We start from the raw sequence: 20,454 nt of genomic DNA on the forward strand, positions 1-20,454 counted from the left end.
AAACAACCTGAGATCTTTGCTGCATGTCGTTTCTGTCCATTTAATTTTTGAAGAACACTAGTGGCACAAGATATTTAAAGAAGGAGTGAGAGAACAGAAGGAGAATCAAGAAGAGAGGGAGAATAGGAGATGGCAATTAAAGAAAGTACATGGAAGAAAGCAAAATGATTTGGATGCGGAAGGAAGGACACTAGGAAAGGAAATAAGGCATTCCAATGATGGAATGAAGAGGGAGGAAGAATACAGGGAAGATCTGATGGTTGTAAGGAAAGATGAGAGGAGGTAATGAATAAAGGACAAAAGGAATAATAGAAAAAGGTAAGAAAGATAAAAGACAAAATAAGACCAAGAATGCAAAAGAGAAAGGATGGAGGAGATACAGAAAAGTACAGTATGGAAGGAAAATGAAAAGGATCGAAGGAAGAACACAAAAGACAAAATGTCAAAAAAGAAGGCCAGATGTGTCAAAGGAATGAAGGACAGCTTTTAGATATTGGGACAGGGAATCATGTTTTGAAAGACGAGTATGTTTCTGTCTTCCATTTTTTGTCTCCATATTGATCCGTACCTAGAAAAAAAAAATCCAGTAATTTCCCCAGAATGCACCGGAACCCTGACTGGCCTTTAACTGCGAGAGACAGACATGATGTCAGCAATGGACCCATTAGACATTCAGTACTTCTGAGAAGCTTGTTGTTCATGTGTGACCAGAATACAGACACAGGGGTAACAGACTGCAGAGTCATGGTGTGCTGCTAGCCTTCATCTGCAGCAGCAGCAGCAGCAGCAGCTCAGGCTAATCTGCAAAGGCCCAGGCTCATTCAGGACACAGCGGCACACCGTACCAATTAATACTGATAAACTGCAACACACGAGCGGCGTACACACGAGTCACTGCTGCGGCAGAGATATCTGCATAATCCCCAAACTCTGCATCTGTAAAGGGAATTGTTTGCTGTGGTTAAAGTGCTCAAACTGGATCACCTTCATCTGTGGAAAAAAAAAAAAACCTTTATTCTGTGCTGCTGGAGTGTGATACAGAAGGAAATGCAGCCCAAGATAGAAAGTGGTGAGTCAGACAGGATGAGGGAAAGCACCAGAACGAGAGTCCGTATCAGTTGAGCCACTACCGCAGTCCTCCGATGCAGCGTGAGAACCGGAGCCTCGTCGGGCTCCTCATTCCACCATCATGTCCTGACAAACGGCACAAAGCGACGCTCATTAAGCAGCAAGACCACACCACACTCTAATGGGTGTTTTCTGTGTTGGTCATTAGCAGGTGTGGAGCTACTCCGCTCTGCTCGCTCACTCGGTAAATACTGCCCTCTGGTGGGGAAGGCGCGGAACTACAGCTGGGAGTGGAGGGAAATAACGCTGCAATGAATACAAACGGTGATTTCGGAAACATTAAAATTTGTTTATTGGAATCAACAAGGAATTTGAAAACTTAATTTACACATGAAATATGATTAAAACCTGAAGTTTTCCAGCATAAATTACCAGTTTATAGATTAAATAAAATATGAAACACCCTCATGGCACCAGCACAAAGAAAACCCTCTAAAATCATAAAGGAGGATCATTTAAATATTTCAGCCACTACTACTCTTAGTCGTCTCCGTGTCAACGCCATTTTGACCTCTTAAACCCCTAATCCTCCAGAAGAGATTCATTGCAACAGATTCATGGTTATAATCCAGATTTATCTTAATCCAACTGAACACACTGCCACATAAAGTAAATAATAATAATAATAACAGGTACAAAGTTTTTCAATGTTCAGACATGGCAACGTATTTGGCAACCGTGTCCTTCCTTCTGTGGCTTTAAGGACGGACAGAAGGATGCAAAACGTCTGCTGCTCAAATACAAAAATATGGCTCTCGGGCTGTGCGCCCAATCTTCATCAAAGAGTCTAATAGGAAACAGAAAAAGCTGCAGGAATATGTGCTAAAACATGATAAGACAGCAGTTTAAAAACCTAATGTCGTCACGGTCTGCGGCTCTCGTCTCGGCGCTGCCTGATTAACTGCAGCTAATGGCTTCACTGCAGGGCGCCTGTTTCACACCGACTTCATGCCAGCTGGGCTTGAAAACCAACAGATGCAGCTACCAGGATTTATTGGTCTTCTCCTAACCAAGTTACATCTATAACCACAGCAGGTAGGAGCATTTGATAATCTGTATAAACAGGCCGACATTATCAGTGTTCATCACATGGACACGTTTTGTAACTGTATAGTATGCTGGGATTTTTAACATCCAGCTACTTTACATTCTTGTGCGGTGGTGCACAGCAACAGTTTGCATCTGGCTCAACATCATAAAAGCGACATGTCTGAACGTTGTTATCTCACAATAAAGACTACCGGCAACATGGCAGAAAATATTCACATTCACAAAGTTATTACTCTAGGAAAGAGTGAAATTGTGTCCTTTTTATACAGGAATGCACCCAGTCACACACACAAACATCCATTTCGTTCGACGACCCTCAGACGATCATGGCGGATGATATAAAGCTGTCTCCGCGGCCGACAGGAAGGTTCCCGTTATTGTCCTGAAGATCACTGTTTGTGTGCATGTAAGGAGGCGGGACGTCGTTGTTCTTAAGGTCATTCCAACCTGAAGAGAAGTAATGCTCTCCATCGTGGGATCCAAGCTCGTCATCGACCTCATCCTCCTGGTGGCCATCGAGGTCCTGCCAACAACAATTTAAATGGTGAATGTTTACGTTTGTTCCTGTCATGACTGGAAGAAAACAGAACCAGAAAAACACATATTGCACCTAAAATCACTCAAACCCTGCTGGCTAAATTCTGACTTTAGTATTTGCAATAAAAAAAAACAGGGTTTGTTGCCTATTCAAATACATGGAAGAATGAGGGGAGGCACAAATGGCCCATTGCTGTCTCTCTTTATAAATCCCATATAATATAAGATTACATATGTTCTACAAATGCTGACACTTCACAGTTAATATATGTAATGAATGTGTGACATTTTTAATCTGAGCAGCCATGAATGCGCAGTAAAAATCTGCAGGGTGGGCCAGGAAGTACCATGACGCACTGATAGGGGGCAGTGCTGAGCCCTGTAGGCACAATAGGCAACAAGTGTCCTCCTTTTACACATTGAAAAGACTTTAAACCAGTGGTCCCCAAACTACGGCCCGCCGCCACATTTGGTCCGCCCCCCTGAATAATACCAGAGAGCATTCAGATTTTTTTTCATATATTGTATTTTCCGGTTTATATGTGGATTTTTCTTCAACCACCAGGGGGCTCTTTAGCAGGAAGTGTGTCCTGTAAACTATGGGTGTTTTGTTTTGCATGGCGCATTGCTGCCATCTGTTGGACTTTTAGGGAACTGCTTGACTTTTATGTTATTTAATCAGTACGGTTGTTTGCTAGCGGTAGAGCAGATGAACACACGTGTCTGTTATGAACACTGCATTCCAGGTTTCCCTCAATGAAATATATACTAGTCAGGCCCAGTGACCGTTTCACTAACGGGTTTTGCCCATGTGCTTTCTGGGTAATAATCGAGAAACGCGCCACGCCACCCCCCTATTCAACGATTTCCGGCAGCGCAGGTGATAAACGTGTAATACTTCTTCTGTTACAAACTGACTCCGGCCCCTCACCAGAGAAGGGAAAAGTTATGTGGCCCTCACAGGAAAAAGTTTGGGGACCACTGGTTTAAACAGTCAGAAAAAATACACTCGAAATAGAAACTATCCAGAATGATGGTCCGTCTTGCTGATCATCTCCATTGAAGCAGCCAAATTTTAAAAAATTAAGGCAAACAAAGTTTTTATTTACAACAGATGCAGATATTTGTGGAGAATGATTGGCACATAGACTTTATATACAACATATGCAAAGGTGAGATTGCACACATTTTTTAGTTTAAAGACAAAAAATGAAATTTCTTAAAAATCATTTTTTCACTGTCAGAGTTTGAATCTGAGTGAGTGAAAGCACAGTAAATGCTTTGGAGTCCTTGGACTTGAAAAAGCGTTCTATACATGCAAGCAATATAACATTTTCCCAATTTGACCACAGGTGACTATTTAATTTTCCTGCCGTCATAAGGCTAAATTAAAAATGTATAAAATAAAAATATTTCAGTCAAGATAAAAGATTGTACTTTTGTTCTATATTTTTGGCTCCATAGCAGTCATGAACCTCACCACACGTTTGAGGCTGCTTATGTTTCCAGTATAGTTCAAATAAATGGACACAGAATTCTGTAATCTAGTACAATCCCAGCTTTTTGTTTCATCTTTTATGGTTGTCATTTATATAAATATATTTTAAAGAAGTCATATCCTAGATTTTTACGTTTTGAGGTGTCCACTGTCTTGTATTATGTTGATTTTTAGTGATGCATGGAGACATGTTTCTTTAAATGTAGGGTGAGAGAAATTATTATGTCAATATTTATAGTTAAAGTCAGAGCTTTACAAAACCAAAACCCAAAACTGTAACTGGATTTCAGGAATCTTTTTATGCAATTTTAACACATGGTGGACAGGAAAACAGAGCTGTGAAATTGGTAAGCTTTGAACAAGAGAAAAATGGCAAAAATAATAAATAAACAAAGCTTATGTGCAGATGTATAAGGCTGCCGCTGCTATATCCAGGCCACCAAGAAAAATCCACCTGGTGGCGCCACCAGATGATGAGGGTTGTAGCGAAACTAACAGCAGGTTGTGTTTAAAGTTTTTTTTTCTTCCCCTTTAATAAAATATTATACATTGGTTTAGACAGTTTATGCTGACCTCACCATCTTGCTAAAGGGCAGCTAGCTAAAAACATTTAATAAATAAATCATAATGCTCTGGAGAAGAGTTGAGTAATGTGATGAATATTTGATAGGAGCTCACAGGGGCCTTCTCGGTGTTAGGAAGAGCTCAAATATTATCCAGCAAAGTTAAAATTAAAGTTGGATTCATTTATAGTCAGAAAGCGTTCTCACCGTGACGGGCTCTGGGGCTTGGGTGGAGTAATACTGAGTCTGCAGAGGTGCATCCTGGGTCACTGGGACATTACCCGGGATCAACGGCTGTGACTGCACACACACAAACACATCAATCAATACATTTCAGATGATCAAATCAAATCTGGGTTTCTATCTGACAACCTGACACAACTGTCTGGACGATAATCTTTGTCTTTACAGCGTTTGTGTGTGACTCACCCCTTTTTTAGAGCTGCTGGTCTTCTTGGGAGGAGGGGGCTTGTACTTGGGAGGACCCCTGAAACAAAAAACACACAGCTGTCACGTTTAGTGAGTCGCACAAATGTGAGGCACGCTGCATGCCGTGCCATCTGAAGGGAACAGATTTACACACAAAAAAAAGAAAGAAAAAGAGTGAAGTGAAGCGAAGTGAAGTGAAACGGAGTCGTCCACGCTCAGTCGGTCACAGATACTCACTCTGAATTGAGTTTGTTTTTGCGTTTGCGGTACATGGCTATGCCTGTTCCGATGGCGGCCAGGACCACAATGACCCCGATGATGGCGCCGATGATGCTGCCCGTGGCGGCACCCTTCTGCGGGAGGCGAGTAGCTGGGAAATAAAGAACGGCGTGAAATTTAAAAGTGTTTGACGAAACAGCAACTTCTTACTCTGTAGCTCTGATATGGGAGTGTTTCTGCAAAGGATAAATGGCACATCCTACAGTAGTTTAGCATTTCTTAAAGACATAAGTACTGCATTTATACTTTTGTATGATGTTTACTTACAAGTCAAGTATGAGGTGAAATTAGTTTTCATCCAAAATAAACTAGATTTTAAGCAGGAGTTTAAAGGGATAGAGTATGTTTTTTTTTTCTTTTTTCTTAAGGGGAGTTACGTAAGCTCTCCACCTTAAAAATAGATTTCTGTCTGAAATAACTCTGCTTAGGAAAATGAAAAGAGAAAAACACTAGTAAAGAACATTGATTACAGATTTTCTTTGGTCACACTGAAGCATTTGTAGTCAAATTTTAATAGCAGAGAAAAATGACCGTGGTAAAAGTTAATGTGTTGTTTTTATTGTTTATCCATTTATGTCAAACAGAAAATCAAGCCAAACTGTAAGGAAAAAGTAAGAACCCCTAAAACGTCCAACTGGTCATTAAGTCATTTCAGTAATTAGTGTTTTTCTCCACTATGAAGGACAAAAACTCTGGTGGCTGGATGTTCTCCATCAGGATTTTCTACTGGACAGCAGAAGTAATGGTTCCACCAAATACACCAGGTCTATCTGGGCTTTTAGCTTTATGCCAAATAAAAAAAGAGGCTCAATTTCTCTCTCACCAAGTTACAACATGATAACGGAAATAAACTTGATAGATCACATTGGAAATAAAGTGGCCTTGATGCTGTTCTATGTTAAATAAAAACCTGAAGATGTACATTTCTGTTAGTGATTTTTGTGTTATTGCCTGAATATTTGGTCATCACTCCACATGAATATATTCGAGTGTTGTAATCATTTTCATGGTTTTCATGGCCACAGATGTATTAAAGGCTTCCAGACTGCTTCTACAAACATTTGTGAAAGAATGGAGAGTTGAGCATGGTTCAATGATATCCACCGGGGAAGTGTCTTCTGTACTAAATATCCCACAGTTTTATACAAAAGTGAAAGTGGTTGGGTGCATGGATGATCAGGTGCATAGAGTTCAGGGGTCAAACTCTCTACAGAGTAAATACACAGCGTCATGTGTCCTTCAGGTTAGCATAAGAGGGAGTTTTATGAAAGAGGCTGTCATTTATCTGCAGTGAGCAGCTGAATGCAAGCCCCAACCTTAACCTGAAAAATTAATGTGCATTTTGGGATGAATTAACAGCCAGACCTTCAAGTACAACATCAGTGCCTGACCTCACAAATGCAACTCTGGATGAATGTGGAAATCTTCCCATAAACAAACTACTGGAAAGTCTTTCCAGAGGGATTCAAGCTGCTGCAGCTGCTAAGGATGGGCAGATATATTAAACCCTTACAGGATGTCACTTAAATTGTGTTTGGTGAGTGAATTTTTTTTTCTTTTGCAAAACTGCGTATCTTGAGAATCTTATGCTGCAAGTATTCAAGCTGCTACAAAGAAAGCACAAAATTACTAGAATTTGCTGTTTCTAACCGTTGTCAAGGTGAGGAAAAGAAAGCTAAATGATCAAATTAAAACACGGTAAACATCAGAGCTGCACACCTCTTTCTGTTTCAATAATCATATATTGGTTCCAATTATTTGCATGACCTTTTCAAAACTCCAGGCTGCTCAGGTTGGAAGGCACTGATTTAACAACCATTAGTATTAATGAAATGTCATGTAGCACAAGGCAGGAAGATAGACGATATTCACTTCTCTATGAGTAGCTTAATAATACGAGGGAATAAAGAAAACGCACTCAGTGACTGAGTCGGGTGAAGAAATGCGTGTGTGTGCGTGGGTGAACGTGTGCAACACTGCTGCTAAAGTACAAGAGGGGTCTTGATTAGAGTGTCGAGTCACAGGGGTGATTAAAAAGAACCAGAGGAATCACGCAGAGGCTCGACTAATGAACCATGTCCACGCTGAGCATCAGCCGCTTTCAGACAGACACACACACACACACGCACGCACACACACAGAGAGGAAGAGAGACGAGGCGTGTTTACTGAAGGTGCAGCTCGACTCATTATCTTTGGTATTCCTGGGGGATTATGCTAATGAGGGGGAGGTAAAGGGCAGAGAGGATCTGAGGCTCATCTGATGAGAACAAACTCCTCGTCTTAGTAATTGGAGGGGTCATGATTGAGTGTTGTTAGCCTTCTAATTACGATTCTTTTCCAACAATAGACTACTTTGAACATCTCCTAAAAATAATTTCCATTCTTTCACATGCACAGAAGCCGCTCTAATGATCCTGTCTTCTCGGAGTAGTCGTCTCGCTACATCACCTCCAAGACCGACCCAGCACGATCCCTGCTGCTCAGAACAAAGCTGTGGGTTTCCTCTCTCGTTCGGGCTTTATGTTCTAATTTACGACAGCTGCGTTCAGAGGGGTTCATGTGCACCATCAACACATCACACTTTCCAAAATTTATCATCGCAATCCCACCTCTTTTGGGGAGAAGTCACAAAAATAATCACGAAGCTCCACACGTATTAAATAAACCCGTCTCTACAATCGGAGCTGGTCTTTTGATGAGGTGAACTGAGTTAATTGTGTTTTCAGGGAAAACTCAACCTGCTCATTTCTCGTCACCAAACCCAACAAGTGTGTAGTTTTCCATCGTCAGAGTCACAAAGTGAGAATACACTCCATCACAAGAGGACGCCTTTTATCAGCCAAATCAAACACTTGTGTGATTCGCTTCAGATCTTCCAGAGCTCTTCTTTTTGATTCCTAATATTAGATTTAACAAATCTAATAAATTGCAGAATCACTTCTGCAAACATTTATCGTAATTAGAGGCTTAAATGGTCAGAAATTAAATGTGACCCTTGATCTAAACGTGTCCAAGCAGAAGCTGGAACATTAAAAAGAAGCTGTGGAAAAAAATTCTGTCCGACTTAAATCTAAAGATTTTGAATTTAAAACGGAATGGAATGAAAAAAATGAGGAGTGAGAATATAAAGATGTTCTTTTGGATTTGAATAGAGATTAACAGAGACTGATTTATTCAAAGAACAGAGAACGAAGCAGCTTAATGAGATTTTTAGTGATCCAACCTGAAGTCACGTCAAGTCGACCAGATTCCCCACCGTCAGAGTCTCGCTTTATTTTATTTTTCTCTTGTTACATCAGAAATCTGAAGAAATTAAAGACACGGGGGACCACTTCATCCAGACAGAGCCACCTTTGAGGCATGTTGGTGTAATTTTATCCAAATCCAGTCAAACACTTGATATTTGGAGGCCAAGAGTGTTTTTTAGATACAGCACCAATGATAAACATGAATCAGAAACCCTATCACTGCGTTCAGTGCAACAGCAAAGTCACAAAAACTGTTTCAAGTTAATTTATTAAGTGTGAAAAACACCATAAGTGACATATATTCACATATCACCTGATTGGCACCCATTCCTAGGAAATGTATCATGAAGCTTTGAAAAATACTTTTCACTTTTTAAGCACATCAGAGAATCTTTGATTAGTAATAAACTTCATATTGTTCCTGGATATGAATATGATCCAATGAAGAGGCCAGTTTCTCTTTTTAAAAATTAAAACCTAAAACTTGATGTGATATTAATATATATATATAAACAATCTAAAGAACATTTCAGGCGTTTTAGACATTGGTCCAAAAGTTAAGCGTGGGAAACCCAACAGTTGTGGGTTTTTGGGATCTTCTTACAAAATTATACAAGTAAAGCATGTTTGTGCTCCAATTATTAGCAAAAATAATCAGTAATATATTTTCAGTTTATGCTTTTTGTGTTGATTTAAGGTCTCAGGTCTTATTTTGAGATCTGGAAGAATTTAAGTTTGGAGGTCACCATTTTAAGACAGCCAGCAACTTCTTCTTTAATACTGTGAAACAGAACAACTTGTGATACAGAACAACTTATAAAGAACAACCCTGGTAAACTAAAACTTTTTCATCAGGACTTGTTAAAAACTGGAAAATATCCGATTATGACAAAGCTATAGTTTTTTAAAATTACTTTTACTTATTTTCTTGACACTTGTATGCCAAGAACTGATAATTCTGGGATCTAATACTGTATTAAATTGAGACAGGAATAATAGAAAGTTGACCACTCCAAAGTAAAAAATATAATGAATAAATAAATAAAAAACAACTTCCAATCCAGGGCGGGCAAAGGCCCCCCAATGCTCGCTGCACACAGATAATTCTTGTACGGAAAGAGCCTTGAATAATGAATAGATTTTGTTTTGTCTGCCAAACTGACGCAAAAATTTCAAATCTAAAAAGTAAGAAGTCCCTGAATCTGAGCTCAACATGCAGCGCATCCTTGCCTTGATGCAGTGACGGCCCTCGGCCTCTTGGTGGTGCTGTGTCTCTTCAGCAGAGCAGCCTCTGCTGGCCACACGGCATTTTAAATACCTGCCTTTCCCGTATAGCCTGTATAACCGCTTCCTCATTACAGCGCCGTCTCTGTTTATCATCACACCAACCTTCTCATTTTTCAGCTCCCAGCGTTTTTTCTGAAACGACACTGAAGCCCTCTCTTTCTCTCCCTTTTTTCTTTGCCTCTTATCTCGCAGCCGTCATTATCCAACCATGTCATTTCACTCAGCAGGTTTCAGGTAGAAAGTGATTCCTTCCTTTCAGATAACCTCTGATTGAGAATAAAAAAAAAATGCTGCAGGAAATAAGGCTCAGTTTAAAGGACTGAGGTGTGAGAGTGAAAGAAGTGACTTGTGATGGTGCCATTTGTGTTGGCCCTGTACACCAGCCATGTCTTTCTGTAATGAAATCTCAGAGGAAGAGTGTGTGTTCTGGGTGTGTTTAAACCTGTGCAGCTTCAGGCCAAGGACAAGACACGCGAGCACAGTTAAGACCCATCCAAACAGAGTAAACACAGTGTATGAACACCCGGCTCCGTATCCCGCTCTCATCGCTTCACTTGACTTATTTACACAAGAACTCTACTGCTTCGCTGCGTGCCCTTTGCCCTCCAGCCTCTGCCTTCCAGACAAGTGCAATTTACATAAATAATAAGAAAACTGATATAAAGAAAAAACAAAAAGCACACACAAAGCACCGTCCAATTTATTTGAGAGGAACGGAGCCCAAAGGCAGAGAGCAGTTTCTTTCAACCAAATCATGTTCTGTTTTATTTCTTTTTCTTTTTTTCCTTTTTTTTTTTTTTTTTTACAGTGAATGGGAAAATGGGCCAGAGATCAGATTTAGTTTTGAGGTCGCGTCTGCTCCTGTGAGCCAATCAACGTGAGAACAATCTGGTCTGAAAGGCATCTTTTTCCCCTTCCTGTGCAAGAGCCTTCCCTGCCTGACCAGCCAGTCAACCATGGACCACCGCGCTCCCACGAGGCACAGGAGAGAAGGAAAATAGGAGCTGGGGGAGGAGTGGGAGTGTCGGGAAAAGGAGATGAGGCTGAATGGTTGGCTGAAGATGTCTGAAATTACTGCAGACCTACTTCAGCAGGATGAAAATACCACCAGAATCTCTTGAGCTTAAGGATGCATGGATGAATCCTGGACACAGCTCCCTAACTGAGCATTTTTCTTTCCTCAGTTTTATCTCAATTTCTCTCCATTTCTGGCTAAAGGGGTTGTTCAGATGTCACAACTTTCTTATCTGGAGGGTTGCATTGGGTGTGTGGAAAAGTTAGGAAATGGTCAGAGCAGCAAAAGGCTAACAGTGACTCAGACAAACCACAAGTCTTAGCCGATTTTAGCTATTGCATAAGAACTGAAAGTCAAAATGTTTGGATCTACGGATAATCCATCCATCCACTGTCTTATGCTCATCAAAAATTGGATTGTCAGCCTAACAGGTTCAGGAGAATAATCCTGACATCCTCCTCTCTGGGTCATTCTGGGGGAATCCCAGTGTTTTCAGGTCAGAAGAGTTGCATAATCGCTCGTATCTGTTCTAGCCCGTCTCCCCTCACATGCCTGGAAAACCTACAAAGGTCTACTTTGAGCTTGGCCCAAAAGAAATACTTCCCCATCTTATGTCAAAGTTTGAGATCAACCCATCTCCAGCTGCATCCTACAAGACGTACATCCATCTGGACTCCTTTGCCTGAGGCAAAGGCTGACCCTTAACCCCGTACATTTTGCTGGTTGGTTTTGCTGCAGCTCATGACTTGAAGACCACCACAACAAGCCTATCCAACCCACACTGTGAAGAAGTTTGACCATGCGCTGAAAAATCTGGATGCTGCTCTTGTTTTTGTTATAAAACAACTGGATCACACTTAAAAAGCCTGCCTGGTATTTCACACTCCGGCAACACCCTTCAAAAAGAGCCTCAGCTTACTGTGTGTTAAGTTTTGTTTCCCTTTCTGAGTCAAACAATTTTCCGAAACTTCTTTGAAGTCAACCCAAATTCCTCTTACAAAGCCTCCCTAAATTCCTTCAGCAGTAAAGTCTCCTCTCATGCAGCCACACGCTACGCTAACGGAAATTAATCTTCTACGCTTTTTGGACAACACCGTTGTGAAGTGTCGTTTTCTCTGCCAACAAACTTCTGTACCTCTATAGTCACACTGACTGAGGCTGCCAGCTCTATCAATCTGCCTCATCAACTGCAACTCCTTAGACTGCTATATTAATCACATAAAACTTTTCAATTCAGCTGCAGGTTGTATTTTATGCAAAACCACTGAAGACAGACGATCCAAGGGTCTTCAGCTCCAGGTCTCAATGGTCGGTGTCCTACAAATTTTGGATGCGTCTCTGCTTCAACTTGAGTGAAATAACCAGGTTGTTAGCAGGACTCTGGAGAACTCGACTGCATGCTGAGGAGTTAAATTAACCATTTGATTCAGGTGTGTTGGACCAGGCACACATCTAAAAGCTTCAGGACACTGACTCTCAAGGCCTTGGAGTCTCCTTGACTGTCCCTTTTCTTTTCTAGTTGGGAAAAAAATTATCACAGCAGCAATCAGTTGACAAGGTTAACAACAAACAGTCTTCAGCATTGTTACTTTGGAGTAACAACACAGCTGTTCATCTGAAAAAGAAAAAAAAAACTTGTGGACGTGTAGACAAATATCTCCTAAACTGGTAAAAAATACAACTGGTGGCACTTGGGTTGTCTTTACCGGTACTGTCAGGTATAGTGAACCCCTGGTATTCAGAAAAGGTGGAGGGACAGAGACCACAATCGCCACTAAAATCTGTGAATACCTTCTCTGAAAGTGTTAGTTTTAATTGTTTAAATAGCAAGTATACCCTGCTATGAAAAGTGGGAACTGTTTTGACACTATTCTTCACTCGTGGGGTGACAAACCAATCAGTGAACAGGAAACCAAATGACGCTCCTTGATTGGCTGCTTTGCAAACACCAACAATAGCATGTCATTTAGCATTGTGACTAGATATTTCAGCTTCCCGTTTTCCTTTGAATATTTCAGATACGGATTTTTCACAAAAAGAATATCAAATTCCACCAAAAAATTCACAAATTGGTGAATCCTTGAAAACTGAATCATGAAGAGAGCACCAACAGCCAAAGAGAACAAAACTGTTCAAGTGCAATTTTCAGAAATATTCAGGAATTTCCTTCTAAAGACTGAAACATCAATTGCGGACTAGGAAAGATGCTGGTAGCTGCTTATGCTGGGATGTTAAATCTGGGACTGGGAGGTTTAACCGTGTCCCAGTGCCAAGGAAGAAAAACCAGTGGAAGCTGCTGGCTGATGTGTTCAGTGAACAGGATAACTGCTATTGGCAATGCACACAGCACACCCCAGATTTTAGATTTCCAAACACAATAGCAACATGTTATCTCAAAGTGTTGCATTGTGCTGCAATGCAAATCATCAAATATGCAAAAGTGGGCATCACCAAAGTTTAAATGCAAGACAACATTATTAATTCAGACTTTCAGTATTTCTCTTTTAATACGTGGTCAAAAATGGATGGAAATTTTAAACTGCATCCTTCTACTCATCATACAATGCCAACTAATAAAACAGTTAACACTTTTCATTGGTTCAGTGGATAAACTGACAAAACCCAAATTCTGCTGCCCTTCGGCTTCAATCGCCTGTCAGCTTGCCGACTCTCGGACAACTTAGAATTTCACAAAGTGGTACTTGTAAAAAAAAAAAAAAACTTTAAGAACCAGTAATGTAGATGGATAATAGCAGTTATTATCCCGTGGGTTTAAACATTTTCAGTTCAAGTGGTGCTAAATGGCTGGAATCAGATAAAACGATGGGGTTTGCCCGACTAGATTCAACAAACCTGCAGTAAAAAGATATCTTTCTACAAGAGATAAGGAAAGTATGAGTAATAACCCCACAGAACCATCCATTTAGAGCTCTTTTATGAGTATCAGGAGACAGATCAGCTCTTTCTAATGACTAGCAGAATGTGAGTCAGTGGTAAAGGAGCTAAACGTAGGTAAGAGTAGCAGGCAGAAGAGGATTCATTGCGTGATGAGTCAAACGGAGATTAGTCCAAACATCGGCGCTGTAGGAAGAAAGACATTTAGGAGAGATGAGGCTGGAGGAAAGGAGGCAGCAGGTACAGCCAGGAGAGATGAAGCCTGTGATTAAGAGGCTGGCTTTTGATAAGTACAGTGGGATTTCCCTGCTGCTGCCTTCGACTGGCTGATCACACACTGAGAGGGGATGAAGGAGAAAGCAGAAGACAAAGATCTCACATCCCTCTCTTTTCGACTCAATCCCTTGTTCTCTGCTGCTGCGTGTTTACGCCTCTCCCTGAAGGGATTAAAGTTAAACACGCTGGCCTATCCTCAACTTCACAGCACTGGGCTGCCGGCTTTTGCTGCATTTGTTTGCCCTCCTCTCCGTCACCCCCCCTCCCCCTTTCTGTCTCTCTGTCATCCTGCTTCGTCTCTGGTTCAATTTAGGATTCGCTTGCTTGGCTCCGTAATACGACAGCACAAATCTGTAGCGTCTCTGTCTGCATCTCTTATCTGCTGTGTGCCTAACGAGAGGAGATAAGCCTGTTTTTATTACCCCCACTGACCTGTTCGGCAAATCTGAACGACACACTCACTAACAAACAAGTTTTTAGAGCGCTGAAAGCATTTTTACGATCCTTAAAAAACCCCACAGCCACGTATACCCGTGGAAGAAAAGGAACAGATATGTGTGCGGTTGATCTTGGCTTAAAAGATTACAGTGCGACTGTTCATTGAAAAAACAATCCTGCTGCAGCCGACGATCAAATTTGTTTCTAATGGGTTAGCTGGAGTTTTATGAAGTGACAGCTGACAAAAAATATCCAAAGCTCGATGGCGGTTTGGCCACGAGATGCTGATGTTACGGGATTGCCTTCAATTTGTGCCGTCTCCCCCTCCTCTGACCCTGTCGCACTCCTTCAAATCACACCCCAATATGGCTTTTTTAAGCAAATTCAAACACGTTGTATAAATCCAACACACTTGATCATCCTGCAACCATTAAAATGTCTTTGACCGAGAAAACATTTTTGATTTAAAATTCTCTCCTCTGTGAGATTTACCGAGTTCTTTTTAAAACAAAAACACACATCAGCCGAAACTGGAGACTTCTGCAGAAGTTTGAGCTAAGCGGCGTTTCGAAACAAACCAGTTTCGGCTGAAATTCGACCTGAAACTGGTTGTAGAACAAACACAAAGCACAGAAAAACACAAGGCTATCACGGTCCCAGCAGAGTGCCTGGAGATGAGATTAGGACCGAATGAATTGATGGCCTCTGAAGGAGATTAAGATAAAGAACAGTGCGTGTAATCTCGTTGCTCACTAAGAGAAAAGAGAGACCCCTGGCCTTTAGATTGCGCGGGTAACTTCGTAAAAAAAACACACGCACAGTTCATCCATCTGGTGGGGCATTCGTTAAGGTTGAGGCTTTTATGCACTTGGTACATTGCCTCTCAAAGCTACTCAAAGGCTCTTGAACTTTCTCACATTTTGTTGTGCAACAGCAACAAGCTTTGGTGTATTTTACTGGGGTTGCATAATTGTGCTGTCCTGTGGAAGGAAAATGATACACAGCTGATGAATTGTCTCACTAATTAAAAGTCACTACTTTGCAGAACCACTTTAAATGTCAAAGTTTTGCCACAGATCCTCAATTGAACTTCCTGCTCTGGACGCTGACTGGGCTCCATGACACTTTGCTTTGAACTTCAGCTGCTCAGAATATCTTGGATGTAATACTTGGTAGAATATAAAGAGATTCTGCATGTGGATGCTTTTGATTTTTACTGCCTACATGATGATCGATTGTGGATTGTGGATTCATTGCTTTTGTTGTTGGTGTGTTTGTGTTTGTTTTCATCTTTAACAAAACTCTGAGATTTTCATAGCTTTGAATGTTTTATAAACTATTCCTGCTTTAGAGTTTTCCATAACTTTCTCCCTGACGTCTCCGTTTCTTGGTTTGTTCACAGATTCTCTCTAGCAAATCTCTGACCTTCAAATAACCTTTTTGTAAACTCCATTAGGGGACTTTTGAAGATGCACTGGATTTTATTTGCTAGTATACAGGAGGAAAGTAGGAGAACCATTCATCTCTTTCTTCTCTTAATTATGCACTAATCTATTGGTCACCTAAAAATCCCAATAAATTACATTGAAGTGTATACTTGTACATGCGAAAAATGTAAAAATATTCAGAGGTACGGGTACTTGTGGACTGCAGAGGAGAGAACAGAAAGACTAAGATCAGAAAAAGTGGATAAAATACTGTTGGCTGAACGATACAAGAGAGCTGAAGTCCAGAGCCTCCTTGAGTCTTCACTGTAGCCCCTCAACACGCACACACTCTTAAATTATTCACCATTAATGCAGGAGCTGCAGCTACCCCTCACTTTAATTTTACAACCCTCAATCGCAACTGTCATTTACTATTCTCTGCACGCACAACACCATTACCATCCATTTTACCGCTAAACAAATCAGATCAAATTGATTGTGCTTATTTGGACAAACACGACCGCCTGAACGGCTCTGAGAGGACATGCTGAGGCGATCTGGCTGAAGGAAAAAGCTGAACAACCTGGGGTTGTGTGTGTGTGTGAGAGACAGAGAGAGAGACAGAGAGAGAGAGAGATGGCTTAGTTAGGGTCTTTGGTCAGGGGAAATCACCAAGGCCGGTCCTGTCTAATCTTCCGTGATCCTAGAGATCAACATTATACATTTCAGCTGTCTGAGGATTAAATTAACGTCCCAGTACGCACCGTCTTGTGTAAGTGCACATGTGCGTTTTGGCATTTTAAAAAGCTCAGTGGTGGATACTGTGTGAACTCGGTGTGTGATGCTGCTCTTCCTCTCCCTCTCCGGGGAGACAGTGTGTTCCCTGCCACAGTGCATCAAAGCACATTTAGTTGCCTTGGGAAAAGGCAGGAGCTCTCCTCTTTTCCCCCCCTCCCTCCATCTCTTTCTCTGCGTGCCTCCATCATCATCATCATCGTTCCCCCCCTCCATCTCCAACTCTTTTCCTTCCCTTTCTGACAAGGTCGCTGCATCCCTCCCTCCCTGTCAATATTTACAGTCCACTTTACACTGGCAAGAGGGGGGTTGGCTGCAGCCAGCAGAGAAAAGCAGGGGTGCATTAGCCAAATGTGGCTGTCCACTCAGGACATGAATGATCTGTTGTACTACAAACACTCTGCTCCTCTGCAAACACATGCACCGTCGCAGAAGGGCGCCAGGTATAGCTGGAAAACGCACTTTACACGAGAGTGACAAGGGCTCTGAAAGCACCGGTCAGTTTGTCATAACAGTCGTAGGAGCACATTATGTTTTCTAAACAATTTTAGCACTCCAGTGCATTAAAGTAATAATACAGAGCTGTGATATATCCAACAGTAAAGAAATACAACTGAACCGCACCATGTGGAGGTTTTAACAAGCTGGTGTTTCCCTGCATCCTTTTTACAAAGTTCCGGCATTTTACTGCACTATAAATCCTTCGTTCGGCTCGGATGCAATAATCTCATCCAAACATGCAAAACTGCAACAGAAAAATATCAAATAAAAGTTTATCTCACTACCGTTTTATTGTTAAATCTTTAGGAAACTGTTTTTTTTTTTTTTACATTTTATTTATTTATTTTTCTAGAGTATGCTGAAGAAACAACAGTTCCCTTTTTACGCAAGGAGTCGATGTTTAAAGTGTTGATGCTTCATAATCTCTTCGGTTCTCTTGAATTCTTGAAATCAACTTCTGGGCCAAATCCTGACAGATGGTCGCCCGCTCTTGGAACCGGATCAGTGTTTTTTGGCTCCTGCTTAGTTAACCACCATTTTAAAACAATTTTAAAAATTATTCACCACATGGTGGGGCTGAAATCTGGAGAGTTACCATGGACTCAAAATGTGCGTTTTGATCTTTGGACATCTTGATCCTTTTTCCCCCTCTGCTCTTTAAAGCTAGGAAAAAAATTCTGCCACTTTTGAATGCATGCCACGTCCAACACACCCGAATCACATGTAAAGTTAATGCAGGACTTGTTGATATGCCACAGAGGAAATTCAGCCTTTCAATATGGAATGATGCAAGCTGTTGCTCTTGGACTTTTTCTTCCAATTCTGGGCAACTATAATCCTTTCTTTTCCAAAAATGTTTGAAATAATTCAAATCATCAGGAAAATTAATATGATTTTGCTTAAATCCAATGTTTAGTCTTTGCACATCCTGCTGCCATTGTTGCCTGAGCTCTGCACTGGAGGCTGCTTGATTCTGACTTTGTGAAGGAGACACTCCTGGTGGCTGATTAAAGCTCTTCACTGCAACTAGATCACTAAACCTTTGATAGCTCAGATTTATTTTCCCTCTTCTTTTTTTTTTAAAGCAGAGCTCTCTGGAACGGTTGTACACCAGATGTCTTTAGAGAATTTGGAAATTAAGAATGAAGAATGTCATTTTGCCTTTTAGCACAAACCATTCACTGCAGTACCTATTTTAAGCAGCTGATATCTCTGCAGACAAAACCAGTACCTGGTAGCAGAAGAAGGAACTATGTCTCACACAACCTTATAAGTGTTGCATTTTAGCACCTTTAAAAAGTCAGTGAATTATTTTGCAGTAATCACCCCCACTTTATGCTTATATTCAACCAAATATAAGCTTGTAGAAAGAAAAATCAATACGCTTTCAGACTCTACTTTATTATATTTCTTGTTTGGTGAAAGCGATGGATGCTGTGTGCAGACTGCCACAGGAATGGGGTTATGCACAGCTTCCCGAAGCAACACAACGGGCTTCCTGCAGACGACGGCAGGTATAAACTAGGTGTAATACTTCCCTATCCGCTCTTTTAAAGGTTAGAGCTACCTATTAAATTCTTGATAATGAAGGTAATTATTATATGAGGTCTAATATGTCAGCTGTTCCCCTACAGATATGGTCACTTCCATGCAAAGCAGCGAAATCTACATGCTTCTGTTAGTCAAATGTGTATTAACAACACTTAAATACTTAGTATGTACTTTGCTTTACAAATTCATGAAACAAGACAACAACATTTTCCTTTGTTTGATGAAAAGCTAAAAAAAAAAAACACTAAACAAAATTTTTGATTGATTTTCCCCTTTCTGGGATAAAATATTAAAGTACATTTTCACAAGACAATTCTGAAAATTATTATTTTTTTTCCCATTTAATCATAATCTAACCCTAACCCTACCCTAACCCTTCAAGTGCCACCATTAGGTAACTTCTGGATGTTTCCCTGCTCCAACACACCTGAGTCAAATGATCTCCTAATGACAAAAGTTTCTGTAAAACCTGCCGTGATGCAAAGGAAGCAATTCGGGCTTTTGATGCATCCAAAAGCTGCAGGACAGGATTTGTAGACCCCTGTACTATAAAGTCATCTTTTATTTGCTAATAAAGCTCTTTGTAATCAGCTAATACACACCCGGTCACTGCACAGGAACCCAAACAATAAGAATAGTCGCATAAAGATCGAAAACAGCCGCAGGATTTTTGTGTCTCTGCCAAATTGTTTGACCATGACTGCACCGTGGAGGGCAGGGAGGCTGGTACAAACCTGGGCGAGGTTTGTACCAGCTTGTGTTCAAATGAACACAAGCTGCATTGTTATTCTGAAGGAGTCCACAGCTTAAGACTTTAGGGGTCATAATCTCCAACGATGTTTAGCTAGCTGGCAGGTGGCAGATTCACAAGCAAGAGCAAACATGGGTCTTTCCAACCACTTTGCACCGCTTTAAATTATCCGCTCTGTTAAACGTTTGTGATTTTGCAAAGACTGTCAGATTAAATTTTAAAGTAGCTCTTTGAGATTTTTTTCAGAATATACCGAGTTGGGAAATTTAAACACATTATGGATTAACTGGAAATCCAACAAGTTGTGGAGCTTGTGATTCGTCCTCATTTAGCAGAATCAGTGGGGGCCACAGTCCAGTTTAAACAGAGCTTCAAACGGCCTTGTTCGGGGCCAGAGCAATTATCGTGTTTTATGTAACGGCCATGTAGAGGAACATCACTCGGCGCTCGCACGTTTCATTGTGGGTCTCTCCAAAAGCACACAGATGAATTTTGATTAGCACCCCTTGATATCACTCCACAGAAAATGGAAAATGGAATGAAATGAGGTGAGGTGCCATTTGCATTTGCACATTTGTCCGTCTGTCTGTGATGGCAGACTGACGGCGGTTTTTATTTCATTACAATGCTAAAAAATAATCTATTACATTTCAATCTTCTGAATTTGTGAAAGATGAGAAAATATCAAATTTTCACTGCAGGATCAGGATGGAAATTTGAAATCAAAGCCATTCCAGGGAACTGGAAAGACTTTTTTTTTTTTGTATTCTTGCTGAGAGCAAAG

General features: G+C 40.9%; 1 protein-coding gene across 1 annotated transcript in view; it reads right to left on the reverse strand.

Annotated features, from left to right (window-relative positions):
• Positions 1-1,396: 1,396 nt before the first annotated feature.
• si:ch73-22o12.1 (nectin-2) overlaps positions 1,397-20,454 on the reverse strand; it is a 118,261-nt gene continuing 99,203 nt past the window's right edge. Inside the window, exons 7-10 of the mRNA XM_008431331.3 lie at positions 5,443-5,575; positions 5,206-5,263; positions 4,984-5,076; positions 1,397-2,701 (exon numbers count right to left, since the gene is read on the reverse strand). Of these exons, the coding sequence (XP_008429553.1) occupies positions 2,495-2,701; positions 4,984-5,076; positions 5,206-5,263; positions 5,443-5,575 (491 nt within the window). The 3' untranslated portion in view covers positions 1,397-2,494. The remainder of the gene's footprint in view (positions 2,702-4,983; positions 5,077-5,205; positions 5,264-5,442; positions 5,576-20,454) is intronic.

Source organism: Poecilia reticulata, chromosome 16 (genome assembly GCF_904066995.2).
Source record: "Poecilia reticulata chromosome 16, P_reticulata-male-v2, whole genome shotgun sequence".
Classification (NCBI taxonomy): domain Eukaryota; kingdom Metazoa; phylum Chordata; class Actinopteri; order Cyprinodontiformes; family Poeciliidae; genus Poecilia; species Poecilia reticulata.